The sequence below is a fragment of the Carlito syrichta genome, unplaced genomic scaffold, assembly GCF_000164805.1.
Source record: "Carlito syrichta isolate Samal-C Ts95f unplaced genomic scaffold, Tarsius_syrichta-2.0.1 Scaffold308803, whole genome shotgun sequence".
In the NCBI taxonomy this organism is placed as follows: Eukaryota; Metazoa; Chordata; class Mammalia; order Primates; family Tarsiidae; genus Carlito; species Carlito syrichta.
The window spans coordinates 199265-224499 of NW_007252899.1; the positions used below are offsets into that span (position 1 = coordinate 199265).

Consider the following 25235-nt stretch of genomic DNA (forward strand, 5'->3'; position numbering starts at 1 on the left):
GCTGAACCAATACTCCACTTCTCTACATCCACATCCAGAAGCTATGTCCCTAGCCCCTAGTGGCATCAGTTTAAGGCTTGAGGTCAGTCTGGGTAAGGTCTACAAGGACAGAAGAACAGTCCATTGTCCCTCTTACCAAATTTCCCGGGAAGACTGGGCAGCATGGAGCAACCTTCCCTGTGGCGACTCCAACTGTTCTCGTAGCATCTGGCACAAGCAATACTTGGTGTTGGTGTAGTGGTTGTCATACTGTACTGCCTAAGAGAAGAATTGGCATAAGCCCCCCTGCTGCTGAAGCAGGCTCTAAAGTCTAAGTTATGCTCTGTTAGCAGAGAAAGGGACTCTAAGGGGGCATCAGAGGTGTGCATAGAGCCAAGACAACGTGACCCCATAAGAGGAACCAACTCCACCCTGGCCATCTATTCCTCCAGCTAGAGGTACAAAGCTTCAGGGTCATGGCCGAAGTCCACAGTCAGAAGCTCAATCTCCTGGGCAGCCTGACTGAGGTCTAGAAGTGCAAGGAGTCCCCTCCTGCTTCAGCTGCCACAGATTGCCACAGAGGACCTACTATTGAGCATCTTCCAGGTCAGGGAGAGGAAACACATCAAATTCTGGCATAGAAGTCCAGTGCCAGGAAGAGGATGAGAGTCCTCTATTCCTTTTAATCAGAGTAAGCACCTTCCCTTTCCACATCTTGAATAGCCTCTCTCTAACTTCCCCCTACATGAGTAAAGCACAGCACCATTTACTAAGCACATTCATTCATGTGTCACTTGTCATTTCATTTATGTATGCAAGTATGAGATGCAACTGTTGCCACCACTCCACAGACTGGCAAGTGGAGACTCAAGGGGCAGGATGACTGCCCAGGGGTACCCAGTGGAAGCCGGCCTAGCTGGAAGCAGGACAGGAAAGTAGCCATGGGTGAAGGTTCCCTACCCTAGTCCTCCAGAACCCCCTCCCACCCCTCGCCCCCTACACTGTCCTAGTCTACTTGGGCCTGTGACTTCAGTGCCTGGAAAGGTACCATGGTACATTCTGGACAAAGAGTAAATGGGTGAAATCCAGCCAACAGCAAGGCCTTGATTTAGCTTGTTTGGGACAGAAGGCACCTGGCTGGATCAGAAGCAACCCTGCCTATGCTTGAAAGCTGCTCCCTTTCTCTGTGACAACACCCCCTCCTGAGGAGCTGCCAAGGGACAGGCTGAGCAGGAATGATAACATCACCTTTCACCTAGTGTATGCAAGCTCAGCACTACTGAACACGTCTTCCCAGCCACATACTTGCCAGTTTGCCAAAAAAGCTGGACAACTGACCTGGGTTCAGGCAAGTCTCCCTTGCCTCAAGGTGATCCAGGCCACTGGAGAACTGATGGTCACCAACCTGCCCAACAGAACACCAGAACCAAGGGATAAGGCTGCAGCACTGAGCAGGAGAGGCTCTAGGACAGAGGCTGCCCAGCTCTGGACATAAGCCTCAGGGTCTCTTACCATTCCAGTTGTATAGCCAAGGAAAGATCCATATGCCATGGCAGCTGCAACTGCCTAGGCATGGCCATGGCTTAGAGAGAGCATAGGCGGTTCCAGGCAAGTATGAACTCTATGACTGAAGAGGAGGTTGGAAGTCTGTTCTGAGCAAAGGCTGCATCCTCTGCTCAAGCCCAACTTACTAAAGAATTTGAGGATCGCGTACTGTCTCTCCCTGTAGACATGCGGCTGATCACAGAGTTCCACAGAATTTTAGGATCGTGCCAAAGAGACAGAGTAAGTGAACTTGTCATTTCCATTTATAGGGAAATGCCCCTGGCACTACCATCAAGCTCCCCATGAGAAGAAACTGGTTTAGAGAAAGCTATTCCCTAAGGAGAGGGTAAAAGTTAAGCTAACTCCTAAGTCATAGGTTAAAGTATTCTGAAAATTAGCAGTAGAAACGTTTTAGGATGATTCTGACTGATAAGTCAAGTCAGGTGAGAAGTCTCTCAATGGCTCTTTCTGGCTGTGGCTACTCCTGCACCAATCTATATGTACCTGTGTCTCCAGTGATACAGAACCCACTGTCTATGTGCATACATGTGTGTATGTCTGGGTATGAGAAAGAGAAAGGGAAAGACAAAATGTGTTTGGGGCTCCAACAGCATCCTGGATCCAGAAGTTCCCTGCTATGACCTCCACACCTCTAGAAGCTTCAGAAGGAGATGGCAGAGGCATGCGTCCCAGCATCCTCTCTTAGCACTGCAACTAAGGAGACCCAATGCTACACTACAAGAGCTAAAAAAGAAAAGGAGAGAAACAACAAGGGTTGCTGGCAGCTGATGGCTCAAACAGAGTGCTTTCCACAGGAATGTGGCAGTAAGTAAGAAATGTTTGTTTTGAAAAAGGACAGGGATATACGTACATATCTGATGTACTTCTGCATGACCTCCTCTAGAGGCCGTAGACCTTCCTTGAGGAAGATAGATGGATTCCACATGGCTGCACGGGCCACCATCACTGAAGAGGCTGCTGTGGCTTGTCGAAAGTTTTCTATGTCCAAATACTGTTGGATGTGGTCATGAGATCCTCCGCTGAAAAGCAACAGGAAGATTAGGGATGTCTTCATCATGGAACCTACCAGCATTTTCAGAAAAAGGCCAACTCCCAGATCTGTCACTAGCTAACAGTGTAGCTTTAGCTAAGCCCCTTCAACTATCAGAGCTTCAGTGAAGTGGAGATTATGTTATAATGTACAATTCCTATTATGAAGTTAGGGGCACTAAGTAAGATAATATATGTAAAGTAACCTAAACAGTACCTGGAAAGAAAATTTATTTTCCTTCCCCTTCTGGAACAGTGGCTACAACCAACCCACATCTGAAGACATGGGTCTATTACTGAGATAATGGGGCCACAGGAAAACCCCGAAGCTTAACAGGCTGCCTATATGCCCATTAAGAGCTAACCCTGGAGGGGAAACAAACACTCTGGTGACTGTGAGAGGAAGGAAGGAGGCCCAGTAACATCATAATTTCCCCTCCCTCCACCCTGCTGCTCCAAGGAACTCCTAGGAAACTGCTCTGTCCTCCTATGTTTTATCCTGGGTCAGGTGGCAGCCTCAGTCCAGAGATAACTGTGAGAAGGGAGAAGGCCCTTAGGCGGTAGTAGAAGCAATAGGGTCCAGGGTCTTGAGTAGCCTTGACCTCTCCAAACTACCCTTAAAACTCTGCTTCAGGGAAGGCCGAACCTGGCGGCCACTTCTGCCTTTAGCTCCTCCCTCCCATCAGTCAGGCCTGCCTTTCATCAGGGCTTCCCTGTTCCCAATCTTCCAGGCTCCCTCGGGCTCTGTGCTAAGGCACTGGGCTGAGCTGGACTCCCAGCTGGCCTACACAGTCTAGCTTCCCAGTGGTGCCTGGACACTGTCTTTGGGCTGCATCAAAAGGACCTGACATCTGGCAGCCTAGAGTCCTGGTCCTATGGCTTTCCAGAATGTTTGTTCGGGCTTCTGTGACCTGCCTTATGCTCCCTGAGCCACAGTGCTGTGAGTTCTGACTTGAGACTCCTCACATAGCTCCCTCCACTCTGCCCACCTAACTCTGGGTGTGGTATCACCTTCTCCTGGGCCTGCTTCAGTGGCCACCTTCTCACTCTCTCCCTGTCCCTGGACACTCCACACCTCTACCCCAACCACCACAGTGCTCTAGGGCCCTGCCCACTGTACATCTGCATCAGTCTCTCAACAGAGGTTAACTGACCTGACTTACACAATAAGGCCTGACTTACACTTTCAGTCTCATTCCCAACTTGTTTCTCATTCTATCCTCTTTACTTTCTCCTTATGGTCATTTTTTAATGCTATCTCATTCTGTTTTTTGTATGCCAGTTCAAGTTCCTTCTAAATGAGGTAAATGATGGGGCAACCCCCTTGGGTCCCCTCCCACAGCTTTTCTGTCACCTCAATAAATCCTGCTTTCTCACTTAAAAAAAAAAGTAAATGATGAAGAAGGAAGGTTTACTTGGCTATGACAGGAATGGAGAGGGTATCAGCAATGGCTTTGATGACTTCACAGCTGACAGGATGCTGAGGTCGCTCTTCCCGCTTCCTTAGAGATAAAGAGACAGGGCTGAGGGCTAAGCATCAAAGGCCATGTCACCACTTACACAGTGTTACCTCAGCCAAACCCTATTGTCCTCCCTATTGAACCTCAGGAGGGTCAGGTGGCCATGTGGTCCACAAGGACAGGTTGCAGGCGATGGCCTTCCCTGACCTCTCAGGAAGAACTGTTATGAGGGGCAGGAGGCAAGTACAGCTCTTGGAGGCCTGCAGGTGAAGCATGGCTTCAGGGGGCCAATGTGGGTGGCCTGGCTCCCAAGGTCATGCTGCATTTCCCTGGCTTCTCCTTGCCTCTGCCAGAGATGAGGTACAGTCCCAAAAGAATGCTGCCCCTACTGTCCCAGTCCTGCCCTCTCTAAGGGACTGGGAACAGCTGCTGCTGCTCAGACTGGCCACTCCCACACAGCTGCCTATGCCGAGGCCAAGCTGCATAGCTGATACTGGGGAAAGGCACCTGACACAGGGTAGGCCCCGTGCCCCAGAGCAGCTAGGGCAGGCCACAGGCCATGGCTGTCACGACAAGACACAGGGGAGGCAGGACCTGGGGCCACTCCTTCCAAGGTCAACTATAAGAAGCTCTTGTGCATGAGTCAGGTTTAGGGATGCTGAGGTGAGGCCAGATCTGAGCTGTGTTCAGAGACAAAGCAGGAGGCCAGACCTGAGCTATGCTTAGAAACAAAGCTGGGAGTCCAGCTCAGCCCTTGTCCAGCTCTTGTCTGAGTATGAATACTCTGCTACACTCCTCAACAAAATGGTCAAGGACTACTACAGGGTCTCAGAAGGCCATGTCAACCCAGCTCTTTGACTCTCCCTCTGCCTTCTGCCTCCCTACATCCCCAGTGGCCAGTTTTAGCCCATCTTCAACAGCTTTGATGGCCAGAAAGTCCTACCTCAAACTCGTCCAAATCTGTCTTCCTAGTATTCCCAACTACTGGAAAAAGTAATAGCTTTCTTTATTTTTTTATTTTGTTTTATTTTATTTTTGAGTTGGAGTCTCACTCTGTCGCCCAGGCTGGAGTACAGTGGCACACTCACGGCCACCCCTGCATCAACCCGCTGGGCTCCAGCAAACCTTCCACCTCAGCCTTCCAAATAGCCAGAACTACAGGCATGCACTACCATGCCCATCTAATTTTTTGATTAATTGTAGAGACATGGTCTCGCCAAGTTGCCCAGGCTGGTCTCAAACCCAGGGGCTCAGGCAATTCACTCACCTTGGCCTCCCGAAGTGCCAGGATTACAGGCTGGGCCACCAAGCCCAGCTATCTTTCTTTATTAAGAGAATACTATATGCCAGGCACTATGCCAAGGATTTATATTCACAATCTCATGAAAGATTCACAATAACCCGATAAAGCAGAAATTATCTTAAGTTAAGTGAGCTCCCCAAGAATACACAGTTCACAAGCGGAAGAGCTGGAATCTGAAACTAGACAGTCTGAATCCAAAACGTGCTGCCTCAGGAAGAAACATATGTGTACATATGTGTGGCCTCTCACCTTCCCCTCCTGGCTTCAACCTGAGAAGCTCTGCTTTTCTGTTTTATAAGGTAGAGCTCTGCATTCTCTTTTCTAAATCAGCAACTTGAATTGTTCCTACAAGACTCCCAAACCCCAAAGGAAAATCACTCAGAGAAGAGAGGTCACTCCGGTCAAAGGTCTACTGACCTGGGATTCTGTACAAATGGACACCCTGGACACAGGGATTAAGTGTGACTGATAAATCAAGAGTAGCCTTGAGAAACACCTCAGCTCTCAGCAGACAGCACATTAGCTGTCTAACAGATGTAAGGACTACTTAAAATAGTCATTGTGACAGCTGGCAGTCCAACAAAGACAGTGCCTTTAAAAACAATCTGCCTGAGGCCATTCAAGGGAGAAGCCATTGATAAATGTAGAAGAAAATGAGATTCGGGGTCAGAGTTCTAACTCCACCACTTACTGGCTGCATGGTACAATTTGAGCAGATTACTCAAACTACCATTTATACATCCTAAGGGCATTTCTCCTTCCCTCTTGGTTTTTCTGTGTCTCCAAAGCTTAGTGCCTACCACCAGTAGGTGCTAATGAATGAAACAAAGAAAAATGCAAGCCCATTCAGGGTTTAGCTGTCTTCAGGACTCAGGATGTCAAAGAGCTACGCAGAGGTTGGCTGAATACGTAGAAGAGAGGTTGGGTGTCACCTGGGGTCTGGTGAAGGATTGTTAAGATGGCTGAGGGTCTTCCTTTCAGTCACTAGAAAGGTGACCACTCACCTCCCATGAACTGCAATGGCAGCAATGCCAGTCCTTTCTATCCGCTTCACAAGGTTCAGGGTATCTTCTAGCTGAGGAAGAGGACCGCACAGGGTGGTTACTGAAGCCCCAGAAGGAGAAGCAGCTGGCTCCTAAAGTAGACTACACTCCACCCCCTCCACCAAGCCTAATTCAGTGCCTTAAGAATCATTCACAGTCCCAATTACAACATCACCAGAGAGAATGGATCTCAAATGTAACACACCATCCTTACCGATGGCAGGATGCGAATCTTGCAGGTCACAGGTCTGCATGTCCCTTTAACAAGTGTGTTGAGGATCTGCAGAGATGAGAACACAAGAGCACCTACCTTTTCTGGAATATACCACCACACTGCTTGTACTAATTAATCCAACTACAGACCTGTAACTCCAGTGGCATGGACAGTTTGCATATGTATGAGTGCTGGTAGGTGTCTGTTGTGCACATATACATGTAAGCTCCCAGAGGCAAGGGGTCTGCCTTTGTTCTACTCTGGAGCTCCAGCACCAGTGATCCCCTGCCTGGCACACAGTGGTATATATACATTTGTTAAACATACTGAATGAAATGAGTGAGTGTATGGATCTGCATACATGCCTGTGTGGAACACAGTGAGCCTTTGCCATGGCAAATATCAGAATTATGAGGAGAGCTCAAGAAATATAGATTCTTGGATTCCACTCCATTATTTCCTTAATGGGTATCTAGGGGCAGGGCTTAGGAATGTGTGTTTTCAAAAGGCTCTGCTCAACACGCTCCATTTACAATATGATTCTGGGCTAGCCTTCATTAAGAACACATGGCTGGCCCGGCTCAGTGGCTCAGCCTGTAATCCCAGCGCTTTGGGATGCTGAGGTGAGTGGATTGCCCGAGCCTGCCCGTGCAACTCGGTGAGACCTCGTCTCTACAATAAATAAAAAATTGGCCGGGCATGGTAGCGCGCACCTGTAGTTCCGGCTACTTGGAAGGCTGAGGCGGAAGGATTGCCGGAGGCCAGGAGGTCGAGGCTGCGGTGGCTGGGAATGTGCCACGGCACTCCAGTCTGGGCGACGGAGTGAGACTCTAACTCAAAAAAAAAAAAGAACACATGGCTGATAGCTTCTTTTCTGAAGGGGATGTTCCCTGAACACTGTCCCAGGACCTGCAGAATGAGAGAGCAGGAAGGCCCTTAAGAGCCTGTGCCCCTGTTTAGGGTAGTCAGATATACAAAAGTGAAACTGGCAAAGGAAAAGACAATATATTCAACAGATTAAAAAGTGCTTATTGCATAATAATTACAAAAGATTTCAAAGAAAGATCAAGAAGTCATACAGAAATGGGTCAGAGCAGTAGCAAGACAAGATCACGTGAGAATCAGAGATCAAGAGAGGTGTAGATGACATTGCATGTCTGTGACATTGATAACTTCTTCCCTCATAAAAAAGTTTCTGGCCAGGCAAGCTGGAGGGAAGGAGATCCCAAGCACCTTCGTCCAAGAATTGGATCTCTGTCCAGCAGAGCAGAGGGGATACCAGGCAGCTGCTGCTGGTCTTGATTCTAGACAGACGGGGACAGCAGAGAGCCGGATTGGAAGAACCAGTAGAGAAGGACTTTTAGAGACAGACTGAGGTAGGCCACACTAGAAGACATCAGATGAAGAAGCTGATGGACAGACAGGTGGACAGTTCATGAGGAAGACAGGACCTACTGGCCCAGGCACAACTGCCAGGGACTAGCAGGAAGGGCCAGGTGCTGCCCCAGGAGGCAGACTGGCCTGAGGGCCTACCTAGAGGTATCCTGACAGGCCTTAAAAAGGCACTTACCCTTTAAGGGGGGAAACTTCCAGGTGTATTGGAAAACAATAAAAATTATCACTCTAGTCCTATTCCTTCAGGCTCACAGCAACATCTCTGGAAGGTTCCCTTAAAGGGCTCATTAAGAATCTTCTGTGCCAGGCACAGTGGCTCAAACCTGTAATGCCAGCACTTTGGGGGCCGAGGTGAGGGGGATGCCTGAGCCCATGGGTTCGAGAACAGCCTGGGCAACTTGGTAAGATCTCATCTCTACAAGAAATCAAAAAACTAGCCAGGCATGGTAGTGCATACCTATAGTTCCGGCTACATGGAAGGCTGAGGCAGAAGAATTGCCTGAGCCCAGCAGGTCGACGCTGGGGTGATCGTGAGCAGGCCACTGTACTCCAGCCTGGGAGATGGAGTGAGACTCCAACTCAAAAAACAAAAAAGAATCTTCTGATATTTGGAGACTTCAGCAACACCAGCTCATCTGACACAGTTCTTTGTCTTGGTGTAGTTAACTCAAGTAACTCTAAGTACTTTCTTCAATATTTGTTTATTTCATGTGTGTCTTAAGAGCTAGGAAGAAAATTAGGTAATGAAAACCCCTAGCCACTGCAAGGGTCACACTGAGGGGAAGGGGCAACTAGAATCTGTCTCCTGGCCAGGCTCTAGCACAAAACTCTCCTGGACACCAATTCTCCAGATCCAGATTGCACCAGATGTCTCTGTGGCATGCAAGTCTTTGTGAGGAAAGTACCAGAGACAAGGCCACAGCTGAGCAGCAGAGTAACAGCACATCTATCCATAGGCAGACTTGCCTCACCAGATCCATAGGTCAACTCAAGAAAAGCAGAATTCTTTGCTCCTCTGGTTGTTGCAGAGGAGGCAGATGGGAGAATGGGAACGCATGGGCTTGGAAATTGGCAAGACCTGAGTTCAAGTTCTGACCCTGTCCATTGCTACCCATGGCCCAAGTGCAGCGTGCACAAGGGGGGTAACTTGGACGGCCAGCGGGTGTGTAGAAAATCTTAGGTGGAGATGAGAGAGAGAATATTACTGAGTTAGAGTCTAAAATTGAGGTTTTTAATCCAGGGAGAACATACCAGAGTTTCCTGGTAGAAGCTTTTTCAAGAGATTGATACCCTAACTCCACCTCTACCCACCCCAAAGGTATGCAGAATTCTCATCAAATGGCATCCTTTTTTCAAAAATTGGGGTAAAACATATTCAACATAAAACCATGTAAAACTTTACCTGGCACCTTTATGTCATGCCATTTGAGACGTTACTGATGATGGGTTAGGAGTCATAAGATATCGATCTAAAGTTGGCTCTGGCTGGGTATGGTGGCTTACGCCTGTAATTCCAACACTTTGTGAGGCCCAGGAGAGAAGACTGCTTGAGCGCAGGAGTTCGAGACCAACCTAGGCAACATAATGAGACCTCATCTCTACAAAAGCAAAAAATTAGCTAGGCATGGTGGAATGCACCTGTAGTCCCAGTTATTCAGGAGACTGATGTGGAAGGATCACCTGAACCCAGAAGGTAGAGACTGCGGTGAGCTGTGAACATGACACTGCCTTCCAGCCTGGGCAAAAGAGTGAGATTCCAACTCAAAAAAAAAAAAAAATTTTTTTTCAGAGGGTCTTACAGAGAAAGTTAAGTGGAAAAAAAAAACAGCTGGCTCTGCCTCCACCTATTTGCTACATGATCATGAGTAATTTGTATGCCTCTGTGCTTTCGTTTATTGTTCTTGATCAAATGGAGGAAAATGCCCACCCTGTCTATTTCAAGGTGTTTGGGGAACAAATGAAAAGCACATTATATAGGTACATTATCTGTGGGTGCACATAGGAAAAATGAGAAGGCACCTAGCCAACAAACACAGTGGTCTTCCTATAGACCAGGGACAGCTGGCCTGGAGAAACATGCAGGGTTGAGCTGCTGACCCTGCAGGCAGCTCTTATTTGGTACCCGAGTCCCAAGTTCCTCTAGCCTGTGGGAAACACTATGAGGCTTAAAGCACAGACAGGGAAGTGGGGATAGAGAATAAAAAGGAAAACAAAGGAGCTAAGAGGAGCGCTGGTAGACTGAGAAAGAAAAGCAAAAGGTATATATGGTGTGGCAGAAAATGTCACCGACACGCCCTGACAGCCCATAACACTGAGTGGTGAATGCCAACCTGCCCCTAAGGCCTCATTAGGCTGGCCTGCAGAATCACCAAAGAAAAGGAAACAGATGGAGACTAACTTCGGCCTTCAGCCAACACTAGCTTGACCAGCTCTCAACTGGCTGGTGGCAGACTCTGTCAGTATGCAGGAGACCCACTGCTGCTCTCATCAAGCCCCCACAGAGAGACCAGTCTACCCATACACGCTAAGTCTGTCTTCACCAAAGGTTGCCTGGCCTCTACTCTCAGGATCATTTCAGAAGGGAGAGAGGCAATGCAGAGGAGACTCTCTGAGTCCTCAGGACCCATGGCTCTCAGTCATGCTCCTAGCTCTGGGTTTTTAAGGAACTCTGAACAGCTGTTAAGCTGGTTCAGAGGTTCCGAAATCAGGCTGCACATCAAAATCACTAGGAAATTTTTTTTTTTTAATTTCCAGGCCCCAGGGGGAGAAACTAGATGGACTTCAGTAAATCTTTAGAAGCAGATGGAAGGAGGCATTCCAGGCAACTCTAGTTCATATGCATTTTGGGGGACCCCCACTTTCACCCATGCAGGACTCACCTTCTCAATATTGTCAGGGTCTGACAGCAGAGCAGCTCCCATTCCTCCCTAAGGGGAAACACACAGAGGGTTTCCTTTTAGCTGGGGAAGAGGATAGCCTTCTCTACAGGATGACAACTCAACGTGAAAACCCAGCACACTCCAACACTTACTTCCAAGAGACCAAGACCAACTGGCGATTGGTACTTGTCTTAAACCGCACAGGAAGGCAGCAGTATCTATCCATGCACACAATATCTGGGACTGGATTTGATGAATTCTAAAAGTCATCACTCTAATTTCCTTGGCAAAAACTACAGATCTATCTACAAGTAAGCTCTACAAAATTTATTGTTCAAGACTGCCCACTTCCTACCCAGGTTTCAGTATCTTTTTTTTTTTTTTTTTGAGTTGGAGTCTCATTCTGTCATCCAGGCTGGAATGCAGTGGCACGCTCATGGCACCGCAGCCCTGACCTACCAGGCTCAGGCAATCCTTCTGCCTCCTCCTTCCAAGTAGCTGGAACTACAGGCGCACACTACCATACTCAGCTTATTTTTTTTTTTAATTTACGGTAGAAACGAGGCCAAGTTGCCCAGGCTGGTCTCAAACCCCTGGGCTCAGGCAATTCTCTCACCTTGGCCTCCCAAAATGCTGGTATTATAGGCTTGGGCCACTGCACCCAGTAAGGTCTCAGTATCTTAATAAACTAACTACTACCATTACCCAAGCCCTTAGAAAACAATAAATCACCCTTCCTTTGAAATTAGATTGAAAAAATAAAAAGAAATAAAAATAAGAAATGAAATAAGATCAGATCAAATGCACCTTCTTCCTATCACACTCAACACTTGCTTAGGTACCCCCAATACCAACAAAGCCACTCAGAGGCATACAACTTGCAAATTTTGTTCAGGCCCTTCTCCTGAAAAATGTCCCAGTCCTGAGGACCCAGACCCACACCAAACTCTAATAAAAACCCCAGCAAATGGAAAGCACCAACCCTTGGAACCACTTAAATCTTGAAAATAACAATAATGGTTGTCTCTTGATGGGCTTATTGGTGATTTTCCTGATTAATTTTGTACTTTTCTTAAATTTTCAAAGTACTGGACAATGGTATAAATTACTTTATTTTTGTTTTGTTTTGTTTTTGAGTCAGAATCTCACTCTGTTGCCCAAGTAGGAGTGCAGTGGCATGCTCAAGGCCACCACAGCCTCGACCTGCTGGTCTCAGGCGATCCTTCCATCTCAGCCTTCCAAGTAGCTGGAACTACAGGCTCACATCACCACACCCAGCTAATTTTTTGATTTATTGTAGAGACGAGGTCTTGCCAAGTTGCCCAGGCTGTTCTCGAACCCCTGGGCTCAGGCAATTCTCTCGCCTCCACCTCCCTAAAGTGCTACAAAGAGCTGGGATTACAGGTGTGAGCCACTGCACCCAGCCATGAATTACTTTAATAATCGAGGATAGTGGGGGAGTCTTTAAAAATCTGAATTCATTAAGAGTGAGGTGAAAGGGAGAAAAACAAATCCAATAAATATATACCATCAGCATAAAGACTACATACTGATGAATGCTCACAGGATGTGCTCAGGTTTATGTTTGGTTATTGCAGTTTAATTCCATGTTCAAGGTTTAATTTCATGTTTAAACACGACAGATCAGAATGAGAATGAACATCAACCCACCACAGACTCAGTCACGCTAAGCCTGCATTTTAGAGGTGAATGGGGAGGCTGGAGGATCCACCAGCCCTGGACTACCTTCACCAGAGAAGAAACCCTGGAGGCCTTAAGGAAACCCTGGCACCACTACTACCACCTGTCTCTCCCCTCCCGCTACAGCTCTGTCGGTCCTTCCCCTCACATATATCCAGCCCTTCCTCATAAAATCACAAGTCCTAAAATTCAGTCTCACTGCCCCTTATGCAATGATGGCTTTTTAAACAATGGTATGTCTATCCTTTCTTCCTTCCATTTAACTTATTTGCATTTTTGAGTAGGTAAGACATTCAAAATTTAAGAAGTTCAAGAGGGCAAAGAGTAAGAAGTCTCCCTTCCTGAGGAATAGAAGACTTTTCTTTCTTTTTTGAGTTGGAGTCTCTGTCACTCAGGCTAGAGTGCAGTGACACGCTTATAGACCTGCTGGGCTCAGGTGATCCTTCAGCCTCAGCCTTCCAAGTAGCTGGAACTACAGGTGTGCACCACCATGCCCGGCTAATTTTTAAAATTTATTGTAGAGTCAAGGTCTTGCCTGGTTACCCAGACTGGTCGCGAATCCACAGGCTCAAGCAATCCTCTCGCCTCCGCCTCCCAAAGTGCTGGGATTACAGACTTGAACCACCACACCCGGTCTCCTTGCTTTTTTCATTCCATAGTGTATCTGGGAGACCATTCTAATCATTTTAAGTTTGCTCCTTACATAACTCAGGAGTACAAAGAAGTAATCAGAAGAAAGCAAACCGGAACTCAAAATTTTCAACTCATAGACAATTTCCCACCTCCATAATTCATTGAAGCAGCCGTCTACAAGGTCCTCTGGTTTTCAAGCATTCGGGCTTTTCTCTCAGGCAGGCAGCCCTGCCTCCTGACCTAAAGCAAAGGTCCCCAGGCGGAGTGACTTCTGAAAACAGAGTGGCTGACTCTGGACAGTGAGCCCAGGAAGACATCTGCCATGTCTACACTGCAGATCCTGATCCTGTGATAAGGTTCCCAGGAGCAGCCCTGCAGAAGTCCCTCTGGTAGTTCACACTCAGCCAATCCCATGCTGCCCTTGTTATCAGCCACAAACATACTTTTCCTCCAGCAGTCCCAATCACTGGTAGCCAAGACCAACTGTCCTTCTGGCTACCAGTCTTTCTTCCCTCTACCCTCTCCCCAACCCCACCATCCCACGTCCAGTTCAATCATTTGCCAGTCAAGTCCTGTCAGATTCTTTTCCAGTTTGGCTTCTCTTCTCTCCATCTCTGGCCTCCCCTGTGGTCCTAGGATTCATTTCCTCTGTGTCCCTATTTCCAGCCTCTTCTCATTCTAATCCCCTAGACACGTGGCTTCCAGATTAGTATTCCTAAAGCACAATTCTGATCATGACTTCTCTGCTCAAAAAAATCCAAAGATACCAAAAAATCCAGTCGAGCTGATCTGCTCCCAACCAAGGTTTTCAATCCTGTGCTCTTCTGCTTCCTCTTCATCTCCTACTCCCTAAGCCATCTGGTCAAATCAAGCTATTCAGTTCTCTGTGTCTACCTCATATTGGTCTTCAGCCCCCTGCTTGTGACATTCACTCCGCTTGCAGAGTCCCAAATTTCTGCACAAGGACCACATTTCCCTATAAAATACCGAGTTTCAGGGCTGCCTCTCCACTTCTTTTTCTAGGCTATCATAGTACTCTGGTCTGATTTCTTCTAATATGACAATATGAACATTTGTATTACATCCTCTATTTTCTTTAATGTATGCGACAGTTTTATTTATGAAAAGACAGAGCCCTGTTCACATTATTCTTCTTTTCACATTTGTATTATTTGTCTTATTACTTGAGCATGAGAGTTTTCTATTTCTCTCTCTACATACATACATACATACATATATAAAATTTGTGCATGTATATGTATATATATATGTGTGTATGGTAGGTATGTGTATAAAATTTTTCGTAAACCATTTGAAGATAAGCTACATATATCATAGCCTTTTACTCTGAAATATTTCAGTATGCATTTTCTAGAAATAGGAATATTCTATTATATAACTACAGAAGAGTAATCACAAATTTTTCATAAATTTACATTGCCCCAGTATTTATAGCTAACCTACTATGGTTCCTACTCTGATTTTGCCAGTTCATCTAATAATATCTTTCTGAGTATTTTCCCCATCTAGTACAGAGTTCAGCCCAGAGTCAGGGACTGTACTTAGTTGTCTTATTAACCTTCTTTAATCTGTATCCTGTATTTGTGAAGAGCATAAAGAAATCAGTTTACCTTGGTGGAATATTCTTTTGGACAACCCATGTTGACGTCAATACCAGCTACATCATTTTCTCTGAAAAAGTATGAAGGAGAAAAGGTAATAAATATTCAACTTGAGGAAAGAAAATAGAGGGATGGATGGATCTGTGCTCATGAATCACTTACCATGTCTCTAGCCCTACGAAACATACCAACTCTCAATGACAGAAGCTGAAAATCCAGAAAGAAACCTGTCCCTAAAATGTGCAGCTACCACATCTGAGCAGAACTCCAGAGGAAAGATATAATGTGTGCACACACATCTATAAAGGGTTAGATATAGAGGACTGTGCTATTTTGGAGTTGTATCAGATAATTCAAATACCAAGTGATGGGAACATTGAACTCAATCCCAGGGCTGTAGCTTTGACTAAGCTATTAAAAGCCATTTGTCAATGCCAGAAAGTGACATGCGCAAAAGAGTCCTTTCCCAGAACACCACTTCTGCTGGTAGCTGGGCTGCACAGTTAGCTGACTCCAAACAATTTCCAGATGTAAAAAGGACCTTCATTCCATCCTCTGGTATGTACACAGTTAATAATCTGTGATTAGCAGCAATTATTGCCTGAGTTTCTTCTTACTCTCTTTGTAATTAATAAAAATAACTAGGTTGAGTGTTCAAGACTAGCCTGAGCAACAGCGAGACTCCATCTCTACAAAAAATTTAAAAATTAGCGAGACATGCAGGCACGTGCCTGTAGTCCCAGCTAACTTGGGAGGCTAAGGCAGGAGAGAATCCTTGAACCCAGGAGTTCAAGATTGCAGTGAGCCATGATTAAGCCACTGCACTCCAGGTTAAGAAATAGAGCAAAACCCTGTGTCTTTAAAAGAAGAAAAAAACAGCTAACACTTACAAAGCACTATATGCCACATGCTGCAAAGACAATTATATGCATTATTTCATTTAGTCTTCCTATGCTGGAAGTTAGTAGAGCTATTTTATAAATGAGTAAACTAAGTTCTCCAAGAAGTTAAGTAACTCACCTAAGGTCACACAGTTAACAAATAGCAAAGCTAGAATTCCAACCTAAGTCACTGTTTTAACCATACTACTCTCCTGCCTTTGATAATTCAGAAAGGAATGGGTCTTACCTATACTTCATGAGAGTTAAAGCCTCAGGGCTCACAGTCATGAGAGTGCCTGGAAAGGCAGTCTCATGAACAAACACTAAAAACAGTCCCCCTCTTCCAATACAGAGGGTGTCTGGGATCTGGGCACTGTGAGTACATACGGGTCCAAAGCCAGTCCTCGAATGCCAGAGAAGGAAACTAGACACATCTAAACTGGAGGCAGAAGGTAATGGCTAGGAAGCAGAAGGGTGGGTCACTTCCAAAGTCACCAGGACATTAAGGCCTTACACCTCCAAGGAGAGACAAAGGCAGTCCAAAAGGAGGAAGAACTTACACAAGCCTGGCCACAGCAAGGGCTCGCTCTGCGTCGGAAGTCCCCTGGAAACACAAGAGACTGTGTCAACCATTGCCCTGATACAGGTACACATGCACAGACAAATACACCTATGCACATTACATGCATACACACATCAGCAAGTACGGTCAGGCTAGCTTTCTCTTAAACAGCCAGCCCACTGGCCTAGATCACTGCTAGAAAAACGTAGACTTGGAGGGCCTACAAAATGTCATCGCTTTAAATGAGATTATATTCAAGCATATTAAAAAGTTGAAGAATTTTATCCCAGCACTTTGGGAGCCAGAATCGAGAGGACTGCCTGAGCCCACAGGCTCGAGACCAGTCTATGTAACGTGGAAAGACCACGTCTCTACAATAAATCAAAAAATTAGCTGGGCGTGGTGGTGCACACCTGTAGTTCCAGCTACTTGGCAGGCTGAAGAGGAAGAATCATCTGAGCCCAGCAAGTCAAGGCTGTAGTGACCGTGAGCGTGTCAGTGCACTCCAGCCTGGGTGACACAGTGAGACTCTGACTCAAAAAAAAGTTGAAGAATGTTATAGTGAACATTGAGATAACTACCACTTAGATTTCACAATTAACATTTTGCTATATTTGCTTTATCACATGTCTACCCATTGCTAGCAAAAATCCTAAACAAAATTCACGAGCTACTTCTAAAAAAGCACCAAGACACACCTAAAGTGAGAGGAGAGAGCTATAGAGTCAAGACAACACAAATACAAATCTTTTTTTTTTTTTGAGTGGGGAAAGGAGCATTTTTTATTTTATATTTTTATTTTATTTTATTTTATTTTTTTTTTTTTGAGTTGGAGTCTCATTCAGTCACTCAGACTGGAGTGCAGTGGCCACTCCTAGCCACCACAGCCTCGACCTGCTGGGTTCCAGCGACCCTTCCGCCTCAACCTTCCAAGTAGCTGAAACTACAGGCATGCGCTACCACGCCCGGCTAATTTTTTTGATTTATTGTAGACATGAGGTCTCGCCAAGTTTTCCAGGCAGGTCTCAAACCCGCGGGCTCAGGCAATTCACTCACCTCGGCCTCCTAAAGCACGGGACTACAGGCTGAGCCACCGAACCCGGCCTATTTTTTTAATTTTTGAGTTGGAGTCTCACTTCGTCGCCCAGGCTGGAGTGCAGTGGCACACTCATGGCCACTCCAGCGTCAACTTGCTGGGTTCCAGTGATCCTTCCACCTCAGCCTTCCAAGTAGCTGGAACTATAGGTGCGTGCTACCACACTCGGCTAATTTTCGATTTATTGTAGAGACAAGGTCTCACCATGTTCCCCGGGCTGGTCTCGAACCCGTGGGCTCAGGCAATTCACTCGTTTTGGCCTCCCAAAGTGCTGGGATTACAGGCTGAGCCACCAAGCCCGGCCTATTTATTTATTTTGAGTTAGAGTCTCACACTGTCACCCAGGCTAGAGTGCAGTGGCATGCTCATGGCCACCACAGCCTTGACCTGCTGGGCTTAGGCAATCCTTTCGCATTAGCCTTCCAAGTAGCTGGAACTATAGATGCACACCACCACACCCAGCTAGTTTTTATGATTTTTATTGTAGAGATGAGGTTTCACCAAGTTGTCCAGGCTGGTCTCAACCCCCCGGGTTCAGGCAATCCTCTCACCTCGGCCTCCCAAAGTGCTGGGATTACAGGCTGAGCCACCACACTAGGCCTAATTTATTTATTTACTGTGGAGATGAGGTCTCACTATGTTGCCTAGGCTGGTCTCCAGCCCGTGGGCTCAGGCAATCCTCTAGCCTCCATCTCCCAAAGTACTGGAATTACAGACGTGAGTCACCATGCCTGGCTAAACATAAATCTTGACTACTCTTGAGGAAACCTAACTTCTTTCTATGGGAAATAAACACAGATGACATTTAAAAAAAGTAATCGCCGGGCTCGGTGGCTCAGCCTGTAATCCCGCACCTTTGGGAGGCTGAGGTGAGTGAATTGCCTAAGCCCGCGGGTTCGAGACCCGCCTGGGCAGCGAGACCTCATCTCTACAATAAATCAAAAAATTAGCTGGGCGTGGTAGTGCACGCCTGTAGTTCCAGCTACTTGGAAGGCTGAGGAGGAAGGATCGCTGGAGCCCAGCAGGTCGAGGCTGTGGTGGCCGGGAGCAGCCGCTGCACTCCAGTCTGGGCGACAGAGTGACTCTCCAACTCAAAAAATAAAACAAAACAAAAAACAAAAACAAAACAAACAAACAAACAAACAAAAGTAATCAATGCTAGGTATTAAAAAAACCAACACTAGGTATTAAAAAATACAATGCCAAATAGATAATTCCTATAATTAAGTAAACTAAATTTGAGATCAGAGTCATATAACAGACAGTGACAGCTTCCATAAACTATCATCAATAGAATAATCATTCATGAGTGAATCTTTGAAAATATTAAAGCAAGCCGGGCTCGGTGGCTCAGCCTGTAATCCCGTACCTTTGGGAGGCTGAGGTGAGTGGACTGCCTGAGCCCACGGGTTCGAGACCCGCCTGGACAATTTGGCGAGACCTCATCTCTACAATAAGTCAAAAATGAGCCGGGCATGGTAGCGCGCGCCTGTAATTCCAGCTATTTGGAAGGATCTCCGGAGCCCAGCGGGTCGAGGCTGTGGTGGCCGGGAGCGGCCACTGCACTCCAGTCTGGGCAATAGAGTGAGACTCCAACTCAAAAAAAAAAGAAAATATTAAAGCAGAATGTTCAGGAAGCCACTGTTGTGAAAGCCTGGGCATTCAATATTGGTCTAGCACCGGGCATGAGTCAGGGAATCCCAACAGACAGTGAACCTCAGGCTGGCATTTAGCAATGAGGCCTCTTACCATCTGGAAGACCACTCTGTTCTGTTCTCTTTCACAGGTGCGAAAAACTACTCGATCATCAGGGGCGACAAAGTCCACCGTGCGAAGTACCTCTGCAAGAAAACAAACACACAGGGCCACTCAGGGAAGATATATGTTCAACCCTAGCCTAAGCTCTGGAAGAAAACATAACAAGAGTATAGCCTGGAAGGGAAAAAGGGGTCCTAGACTTATACCTTCCTTAAAAGAAATACGTATGCACATGAGAGGCGTCTGAGGTGCTGACGCTTCTATTTTCTGACCTGGGAGACAACTGCTCACCATACAGTTATTTGTTAAACTAAGTTTGTGTTTTATGCACGTTTTCTGAATGCAATGTTTAAAATGTTGAAATTGGGTGTGGTGACTCACGCCTAAAATCCAGCACTTTGGGAAGCTGAGGTGAGAAAATTGCCTGAACCCACGGATTCGAAACCAGCATAAACAACATAGTGAAACCTCATCTCTACAATAAATCCACAAAATTTGCCAGGTGTGGTGGCGTACATCTGTAGCTCCAGTTATTTGGAAGGCTGAGGCAGAAGAATCACTTGAGCCCAGTAGGTCGAGGCTATGGTGGCCATGAGCATGCCACTGCACTCCAGCCTGGGCGACAGAGTGAGACTCTGATTCAAAAAAATAAAATAAAATGTTGAAACAAAATGTACATACATGGAATCTTGTCTGTGTTTCACTTTTGGCCCAAATTCTCCCAGATGTCACTCTGAAGTTCAGCAAAGTTGCCATTTCTTTATTACGTCACTACAGTGAAACAGGGAGTGAGTGGAAGTTTACTTATATTATAGTTGATCTCCATTACTAGTCACAGTTTCATACTTGCAAATTCACCTATTTGCCAAAACTTATTTGTGACAACAAAATCAACACTAGTGGCATTTTCATGGTCATTCATGGACAGGCACCAAGTGGTGAAAAATTTGAGTCACTAGATATGCATGTTCCCAGCTAAGGTCAAACAAGGTGACACCCTGCCTTCTTGTTTCAGATCTTATACAGTCAACAAGTATCCTTTTTGTTTTATATTTAGTGCCATATTGTTTGCATTTTTATGCTCTTTCTTGATCTCACTGTTTAAAAGACCCCACACAAAGTGCTAAAATGCTGTCTAGAGTTTCTAACACAAGAAAATATACCTTAGGGAGAAAATATATGTGTTGGACAAGCTTTATTTAGACATTAAACTTCAGTACTACTAGCCATGAGTTCAATGTTAGTGAATCAATGGTATGCATTAAGTAGCATGCCTTTAAACAGAAACACACATAAAACAAGGTTATGGACTGATCAGTTGATGAAAATGTGACCAGTCTTACAAGAGCCTAATTCTGAATTTCCCCCAGGGTCAATGGGTCAATATTTGCCAATTTAGTATTTACAGCAACTTCATAGAACTTAACAATTGCAGATAACAAGAAGTAACTATATCTCATCTGTTCTTCCTAAAGAAGCTCCACAGTAGGTACTACCATTATTAGCTTTCTTTTTTTTTGAGTCAGAGTCTCACTCTGTCACCCAGGCTAGAGTGCAGTGGCACACTCACGGCCATTGCAGTCTCAACCTGCTAGCCTCAGGGGATCCTTCTGCTTCAGCCTCCCAAGCAGCTGGAATCACAGGCGCGTACCACCATAACTGGCTAATTTTTTTATTTATTGTAGATACAAGGTCTCGCCAAGTTACCCATGCTGGTCTTGAACCCTTGAACTCAGGCAATCCTCTTACCTCTGCCTCCCAAAGAGCTGTGATTGCAGGCGTAAGTCACCATGCCCAGCCCATTATTAGCTTTCAAAGATGACTACTATGTAAAAGAGATTCAGAGTGGCAGATGGGAGAATATGCCTACCTCAAAGGCTGTTTTGAGAAGTAAATAGATATTTCATGCACACAAACCACTTTCACAAATGGAAGCTGTTATTATCATCCCAGCACTAAACAGAAGAGGCAGCTCATGACTGGCAGAAAGGAGTCTGAGAGAAGAACCACAAAACCTTAGTGTATTTATAATGCAGCTTTATTATAACAACAAAATATTGGGAACCCCTGTTAAAGTACTGTGAATTCAATTCTGACATAGTCACAGAAACTGACGTGGGAAAATGTCCTATTAGAAAAGTTAAGTGGCAAAATAATGTGTAGCATGATCCTATGGGGTGGAGCATATATATAATAAACATGTCATTTTTATATACATACATTACTTACTACACATGTAGAAAAATGTATATTATTTATCTCTAATTATCTCTTTAGGTATAAGATTATGAACGATTTTCATTTTTTAAGTTATATAGATCTATAATATTGAATTTTTAATAACACACAAAAAAATAAATGTAGAACAATTAGACAAAATTGAGTCATAACTACTAATGAAATTATTTTTATTATTTTCTTATTTTGAGCTGGAGTCACACTCTGTTGCCCAGGCTGGAGTGTAGCAGCATTCTTATGGCCATAGTAACCTCTACCTACTGGGCTCAGGTAATCCTTCTGCTTCCGCTTTCCAAGTAGCTGGAAACACAGGCATGTGCCACCACACCTAGCTAATTTTTTAATCTATTACAGAGATGAGGTCTCATCGAGTCGCCCGGGCTGGTCTTGAACTCTCACCTCTGCCTCCCAAAGTACTGGGATTATGGGTGTGAGCCAACACACCCGGCTTCTAGTGAAATTATAGTAAGATTTCACAAACATATATATATATTTCAAAGGCCTCAAGAAATACACCACAACTCTAATCAAAAAGAAGATTCAGGCCGGGCACAGTGGCTCACACCTATAATCCCAGAACTTTGGGAGGCTGAGATATACTGTCTGAGTCTACGGGTTCGAGACCAGCCTGGGTACTCGGTGAGACCTCATCTCTACAATAAATCAAAAAATTAGCTGGGCATGGTGGTGCATGACTGTGTTCTAGCTACTTGGAAGGATTACCTGAGCCCAGCAAGTCAAAGCTGCAGTGGCTATGAGCGTGCCACTGCACTCCAGCCTGGGTGACAGAGTGAGACTCTGACTCAAAAAAAAAAAAAAGAAGAATCAGTTTTTCTGATTCTGCTCTAATCAAAGCAGAATCAGCCTCACCAACAAAGTATAAGTAAAACCACAATTCATTACAATCCTATTTGCACAAAGCTTATTTGATCCTCATCCTAACCCTATGATTTATGTAAAGCAAGGATTATTTATTTATTTATAGATATAGTGTCTGGATTTGTTGCCCAGGTTGCAGTGCAGTGGCACAATCATAGCTCACTGTAACCTCAAATTCCTGTGTTCATGTGACCTCTTGCCTCAGCCAGGTAGCTAGGACTATAGGTGCATGCCACCATGCCTGGCTAATTTCTAAAATTTGTGCAGAGACAGTCTCTCTGTGTTGCCCAGCCTGGTCTTGAACTCCTAGGCTCAAATGATCCTACTGCCTCAGCCTCTCAAAGTACCCAAACTAAGTAAAGCAAGGATTGACTTCATTTTTCAGCTAAAGGAACGGAGGCAGAGCGAGGTCATGTGACTTGTCCAAGGTTGCACATGTAGTGAGTGGCTGAGCTAGGTACAGTGTTGAAGCTATCCTAAAGCTTCTAGGGTATCTCCTATACTATGACACCTGGCAATTTCTATGCTAGCAAATCTGTGGGTAGAAAATGTTGTTAGCCTGTTTCACATCTGGCGTTTTGTCATGGCCTCTGGAGATCATGGTGACTGTTCTCAAGGGAGTATGTGATCCACAAAATTACACACTATAGCCAGTCAGGACATTGTCACCCTAGACAAGAGCAGTAGCAGTGCTACTTGAGCCCAGCAGGGCACACACACAGTTCTGGGCCCAGAACTACACTCACCATTGACAACTCTCTTGCACTGAATCATCTTGAGGTCAATCAGCTCCTGCAGAGGAATCAGAGGACATTTGTCAGTCCTGAACATGTAGGCCCTGGGCAGGAGGACAAGACCTTCATCACACATCTAATGGAGACCACATGGTCAGTTACCCAATTACCAACAATATATCATGGCTTCTGGGACATATAGTGCTATCCTCTCCACTCAAGCATGGTAAGCAGGAGCCTGAGTGAGCTACCCTCAACTCCTCCCAGAGACCTTTCAGATGCTTGGGGCCTATAATAAATGAGCCACTCAGAAAGCCAGAGAGAAGATGATCACCCAGGATATGGCCACCTGAACACTTTCCTTGCATGACAGTCTCAGACAAAGTCCATCCCCCTCAAAGAACTTCCCACATCATCCCTAAACAAAGGGCAGGAAGTGAAAGGCTCCCAGGAAATGTCCAAGGATAAAACTGGAACCAGTAAATAGAGGCACAGGGAGGAAGAATTGAAAAGAACACAGGAATAAAAGTCTAACTGGGTACAGTGGCTCATGCCTGTAATCCCAACACTTTGGGAGGTGAGGCAAGAGAATTGCCTGAGCCGACACATTCGAGACCAGCCTGGACAACTGGTAAGATTTTGTCTCTAAGATAAATTTAAAAATTAGGCCAGGCGCAATGGCTCGGCCTATAATCCCAGCACTTTGGGAGGCCGAGGCGGGCGGATTGCCTGAGCCCGGGGGTTCAAGACCAGCCCAGGCAACTTGGCAAGACTTCATCTCTACGATAAATAAAAAATTAGCCAGGTGTGGTAGGCTGAGGCAGAAGGATTGCCAGAGCCCAGCAGGTCGACGCTGGGGTGACTGTGAATGTACCACTGCACTCCAGCCTGGGCGATAGAATGAGACTCTAACTCAAAAAAAAAAAAAAATTAGCCAGGCATGGTGGCATGTGCCTGTAATTCCAGCTACTTGGAAGGCTGAAGTGGAAGGATCACCTGAGCCCAGCAGATTGAGGTTGTGGTAGCCTGAGTGTGTCTCTGCACTTCTCCTGGGCAACGGAGTGAGACCTCATCTCAAAAACAAAAACCAAAAGAAAAGGAGGGAGGAGGAAGGAAGAAAAAAGGTGTTCCTTCAAAATCAGTATCATAAAAATGGAGGGAAAGCTCATATCTCCTGGAGGATTGAGATTCTCTAATTCTTAGTTGTAGACACAACTGTTCTGCTTTGATCATTTCAGCAGACGTGAGATAAATCAGAAGAACCAAGCACCTGTCATACTGCCCAGAAGTTCATGCCCATGGATTCTGAGAGTACAGAAGAAAATAAAAAGAGACTTTCACCCCTGGTATTAATCTCCACACTGACTCCCCATGAGCCTCAGCAAGTCACAACCCCAGCCAGGTGGGCACAATGACCCCTGCTCACTCATGGGAGTACCTAGGGGCTGATGTGGCCAAAATGTTCCTATGACACCCATGGGACTTCCCTCAGCATACCCACCACCTAGGTTAATAAATGCTCCAGATGTTCTATGGCTATTCTCTCCATGCAGCATTCAGGTCATCGAGCATCTATCTGAAGTCCACCAAGGCTGACCAAAATAAATCACCACAAGCAATCTGGACACATGCTAGATATCCAAGACCCAAGAATGACTGTGGCATCTCAAACGATGAACACAGCACAACTCAGAGTCCCTTGTATCCAAGTGATCCTAGTTGTATGGACAGGAAAGAAGAGAAGCAGACAAGTAGAAAGCACTGAATGGCCTGTACTTACAAAAAGAAGCTCAGTAGTCAGGCTAAGCTTCAGCAAGGACTCAAGCAGGATAAAGCAAGGCATGTCCCATAGCAAAGATTGGGAAGCGTACCAGTTCCAAGCATTTATGGAATTCTCTGTCCAACCATTAGCTGACCATTAAGCTAACCAAGCAGAAACTTCATAAGTCACATATGACAAAGAACATAGACTTTACAAAATTAATTCAGAATAGTCACTAAGTAAAAAACAAATCCTAAGGAAAAGAAAAAACCTAATATCTAGAATTGCTACCTTAAATTACTTAAAATGTCGAATATGCAATAAAAAAATTATAAGATGTACAAACAAAATCAAGAAAGTATGGTCCATCCACACACATGAAAACAATCAATAGAAACTGTCACCTAGCCGGGCTCGGTGGCTCAGCCTGTAATTCCGCACCTTTGGGAGGCTGAGGTGAGCGGATTGCCTGAGCCCACGGGTTCGAGACCCGCCTGGGCA

At 45.6% G+C, this 25235-nt stretch overlaps 1 protein-coding gene across 2 annotated transcripts in view; it reads right to left on the bottom strand.

Annotated features, from left to right (window-relative positions):
- Nucleotides 1–25235, bottom strand: part of DUS2 (dihydrouridine synthase 2) — a 52556-nt gene that overhangs the window by 5692 nt on the left and 21629 nt on the right. For both annotated transcript variants that reach the window (XM_008065740.1, XM_008065741.1), the window contains exons 3-12: nt 22985–23030; nt 19113–19204; nt 16266–16309; nt 14834–14894; nt 10869–10916; nt 6595–6660; nt 6342–6412; nt 3990–4076; nt 2396–2564; nt 137–258 (exon numbers count right to left, since the gene is read on the bottom strand). In XM_008065740.1, coding sequence (XP_008063931.1) covers nt 137–258; nt 2396–2564; nt 3990–4076; nt 6342–6412; nt 6595–6660; nt 10869–10916; nt 14834–14894; nt 16266–16309; nt 19113–19204; nt 22985–23030 — 806 coding nt within the window. The remainder of the gene's footprint in view (nt 1–136; nt 259–2395; nt 2565–3989; nt 4077–6341; nt 6413–6594; nt 6661–10868; nt 10917–14833; nt 14895–16265; nt 16310–19112; nt 19205–22984; nt 23031–25235) is intronic.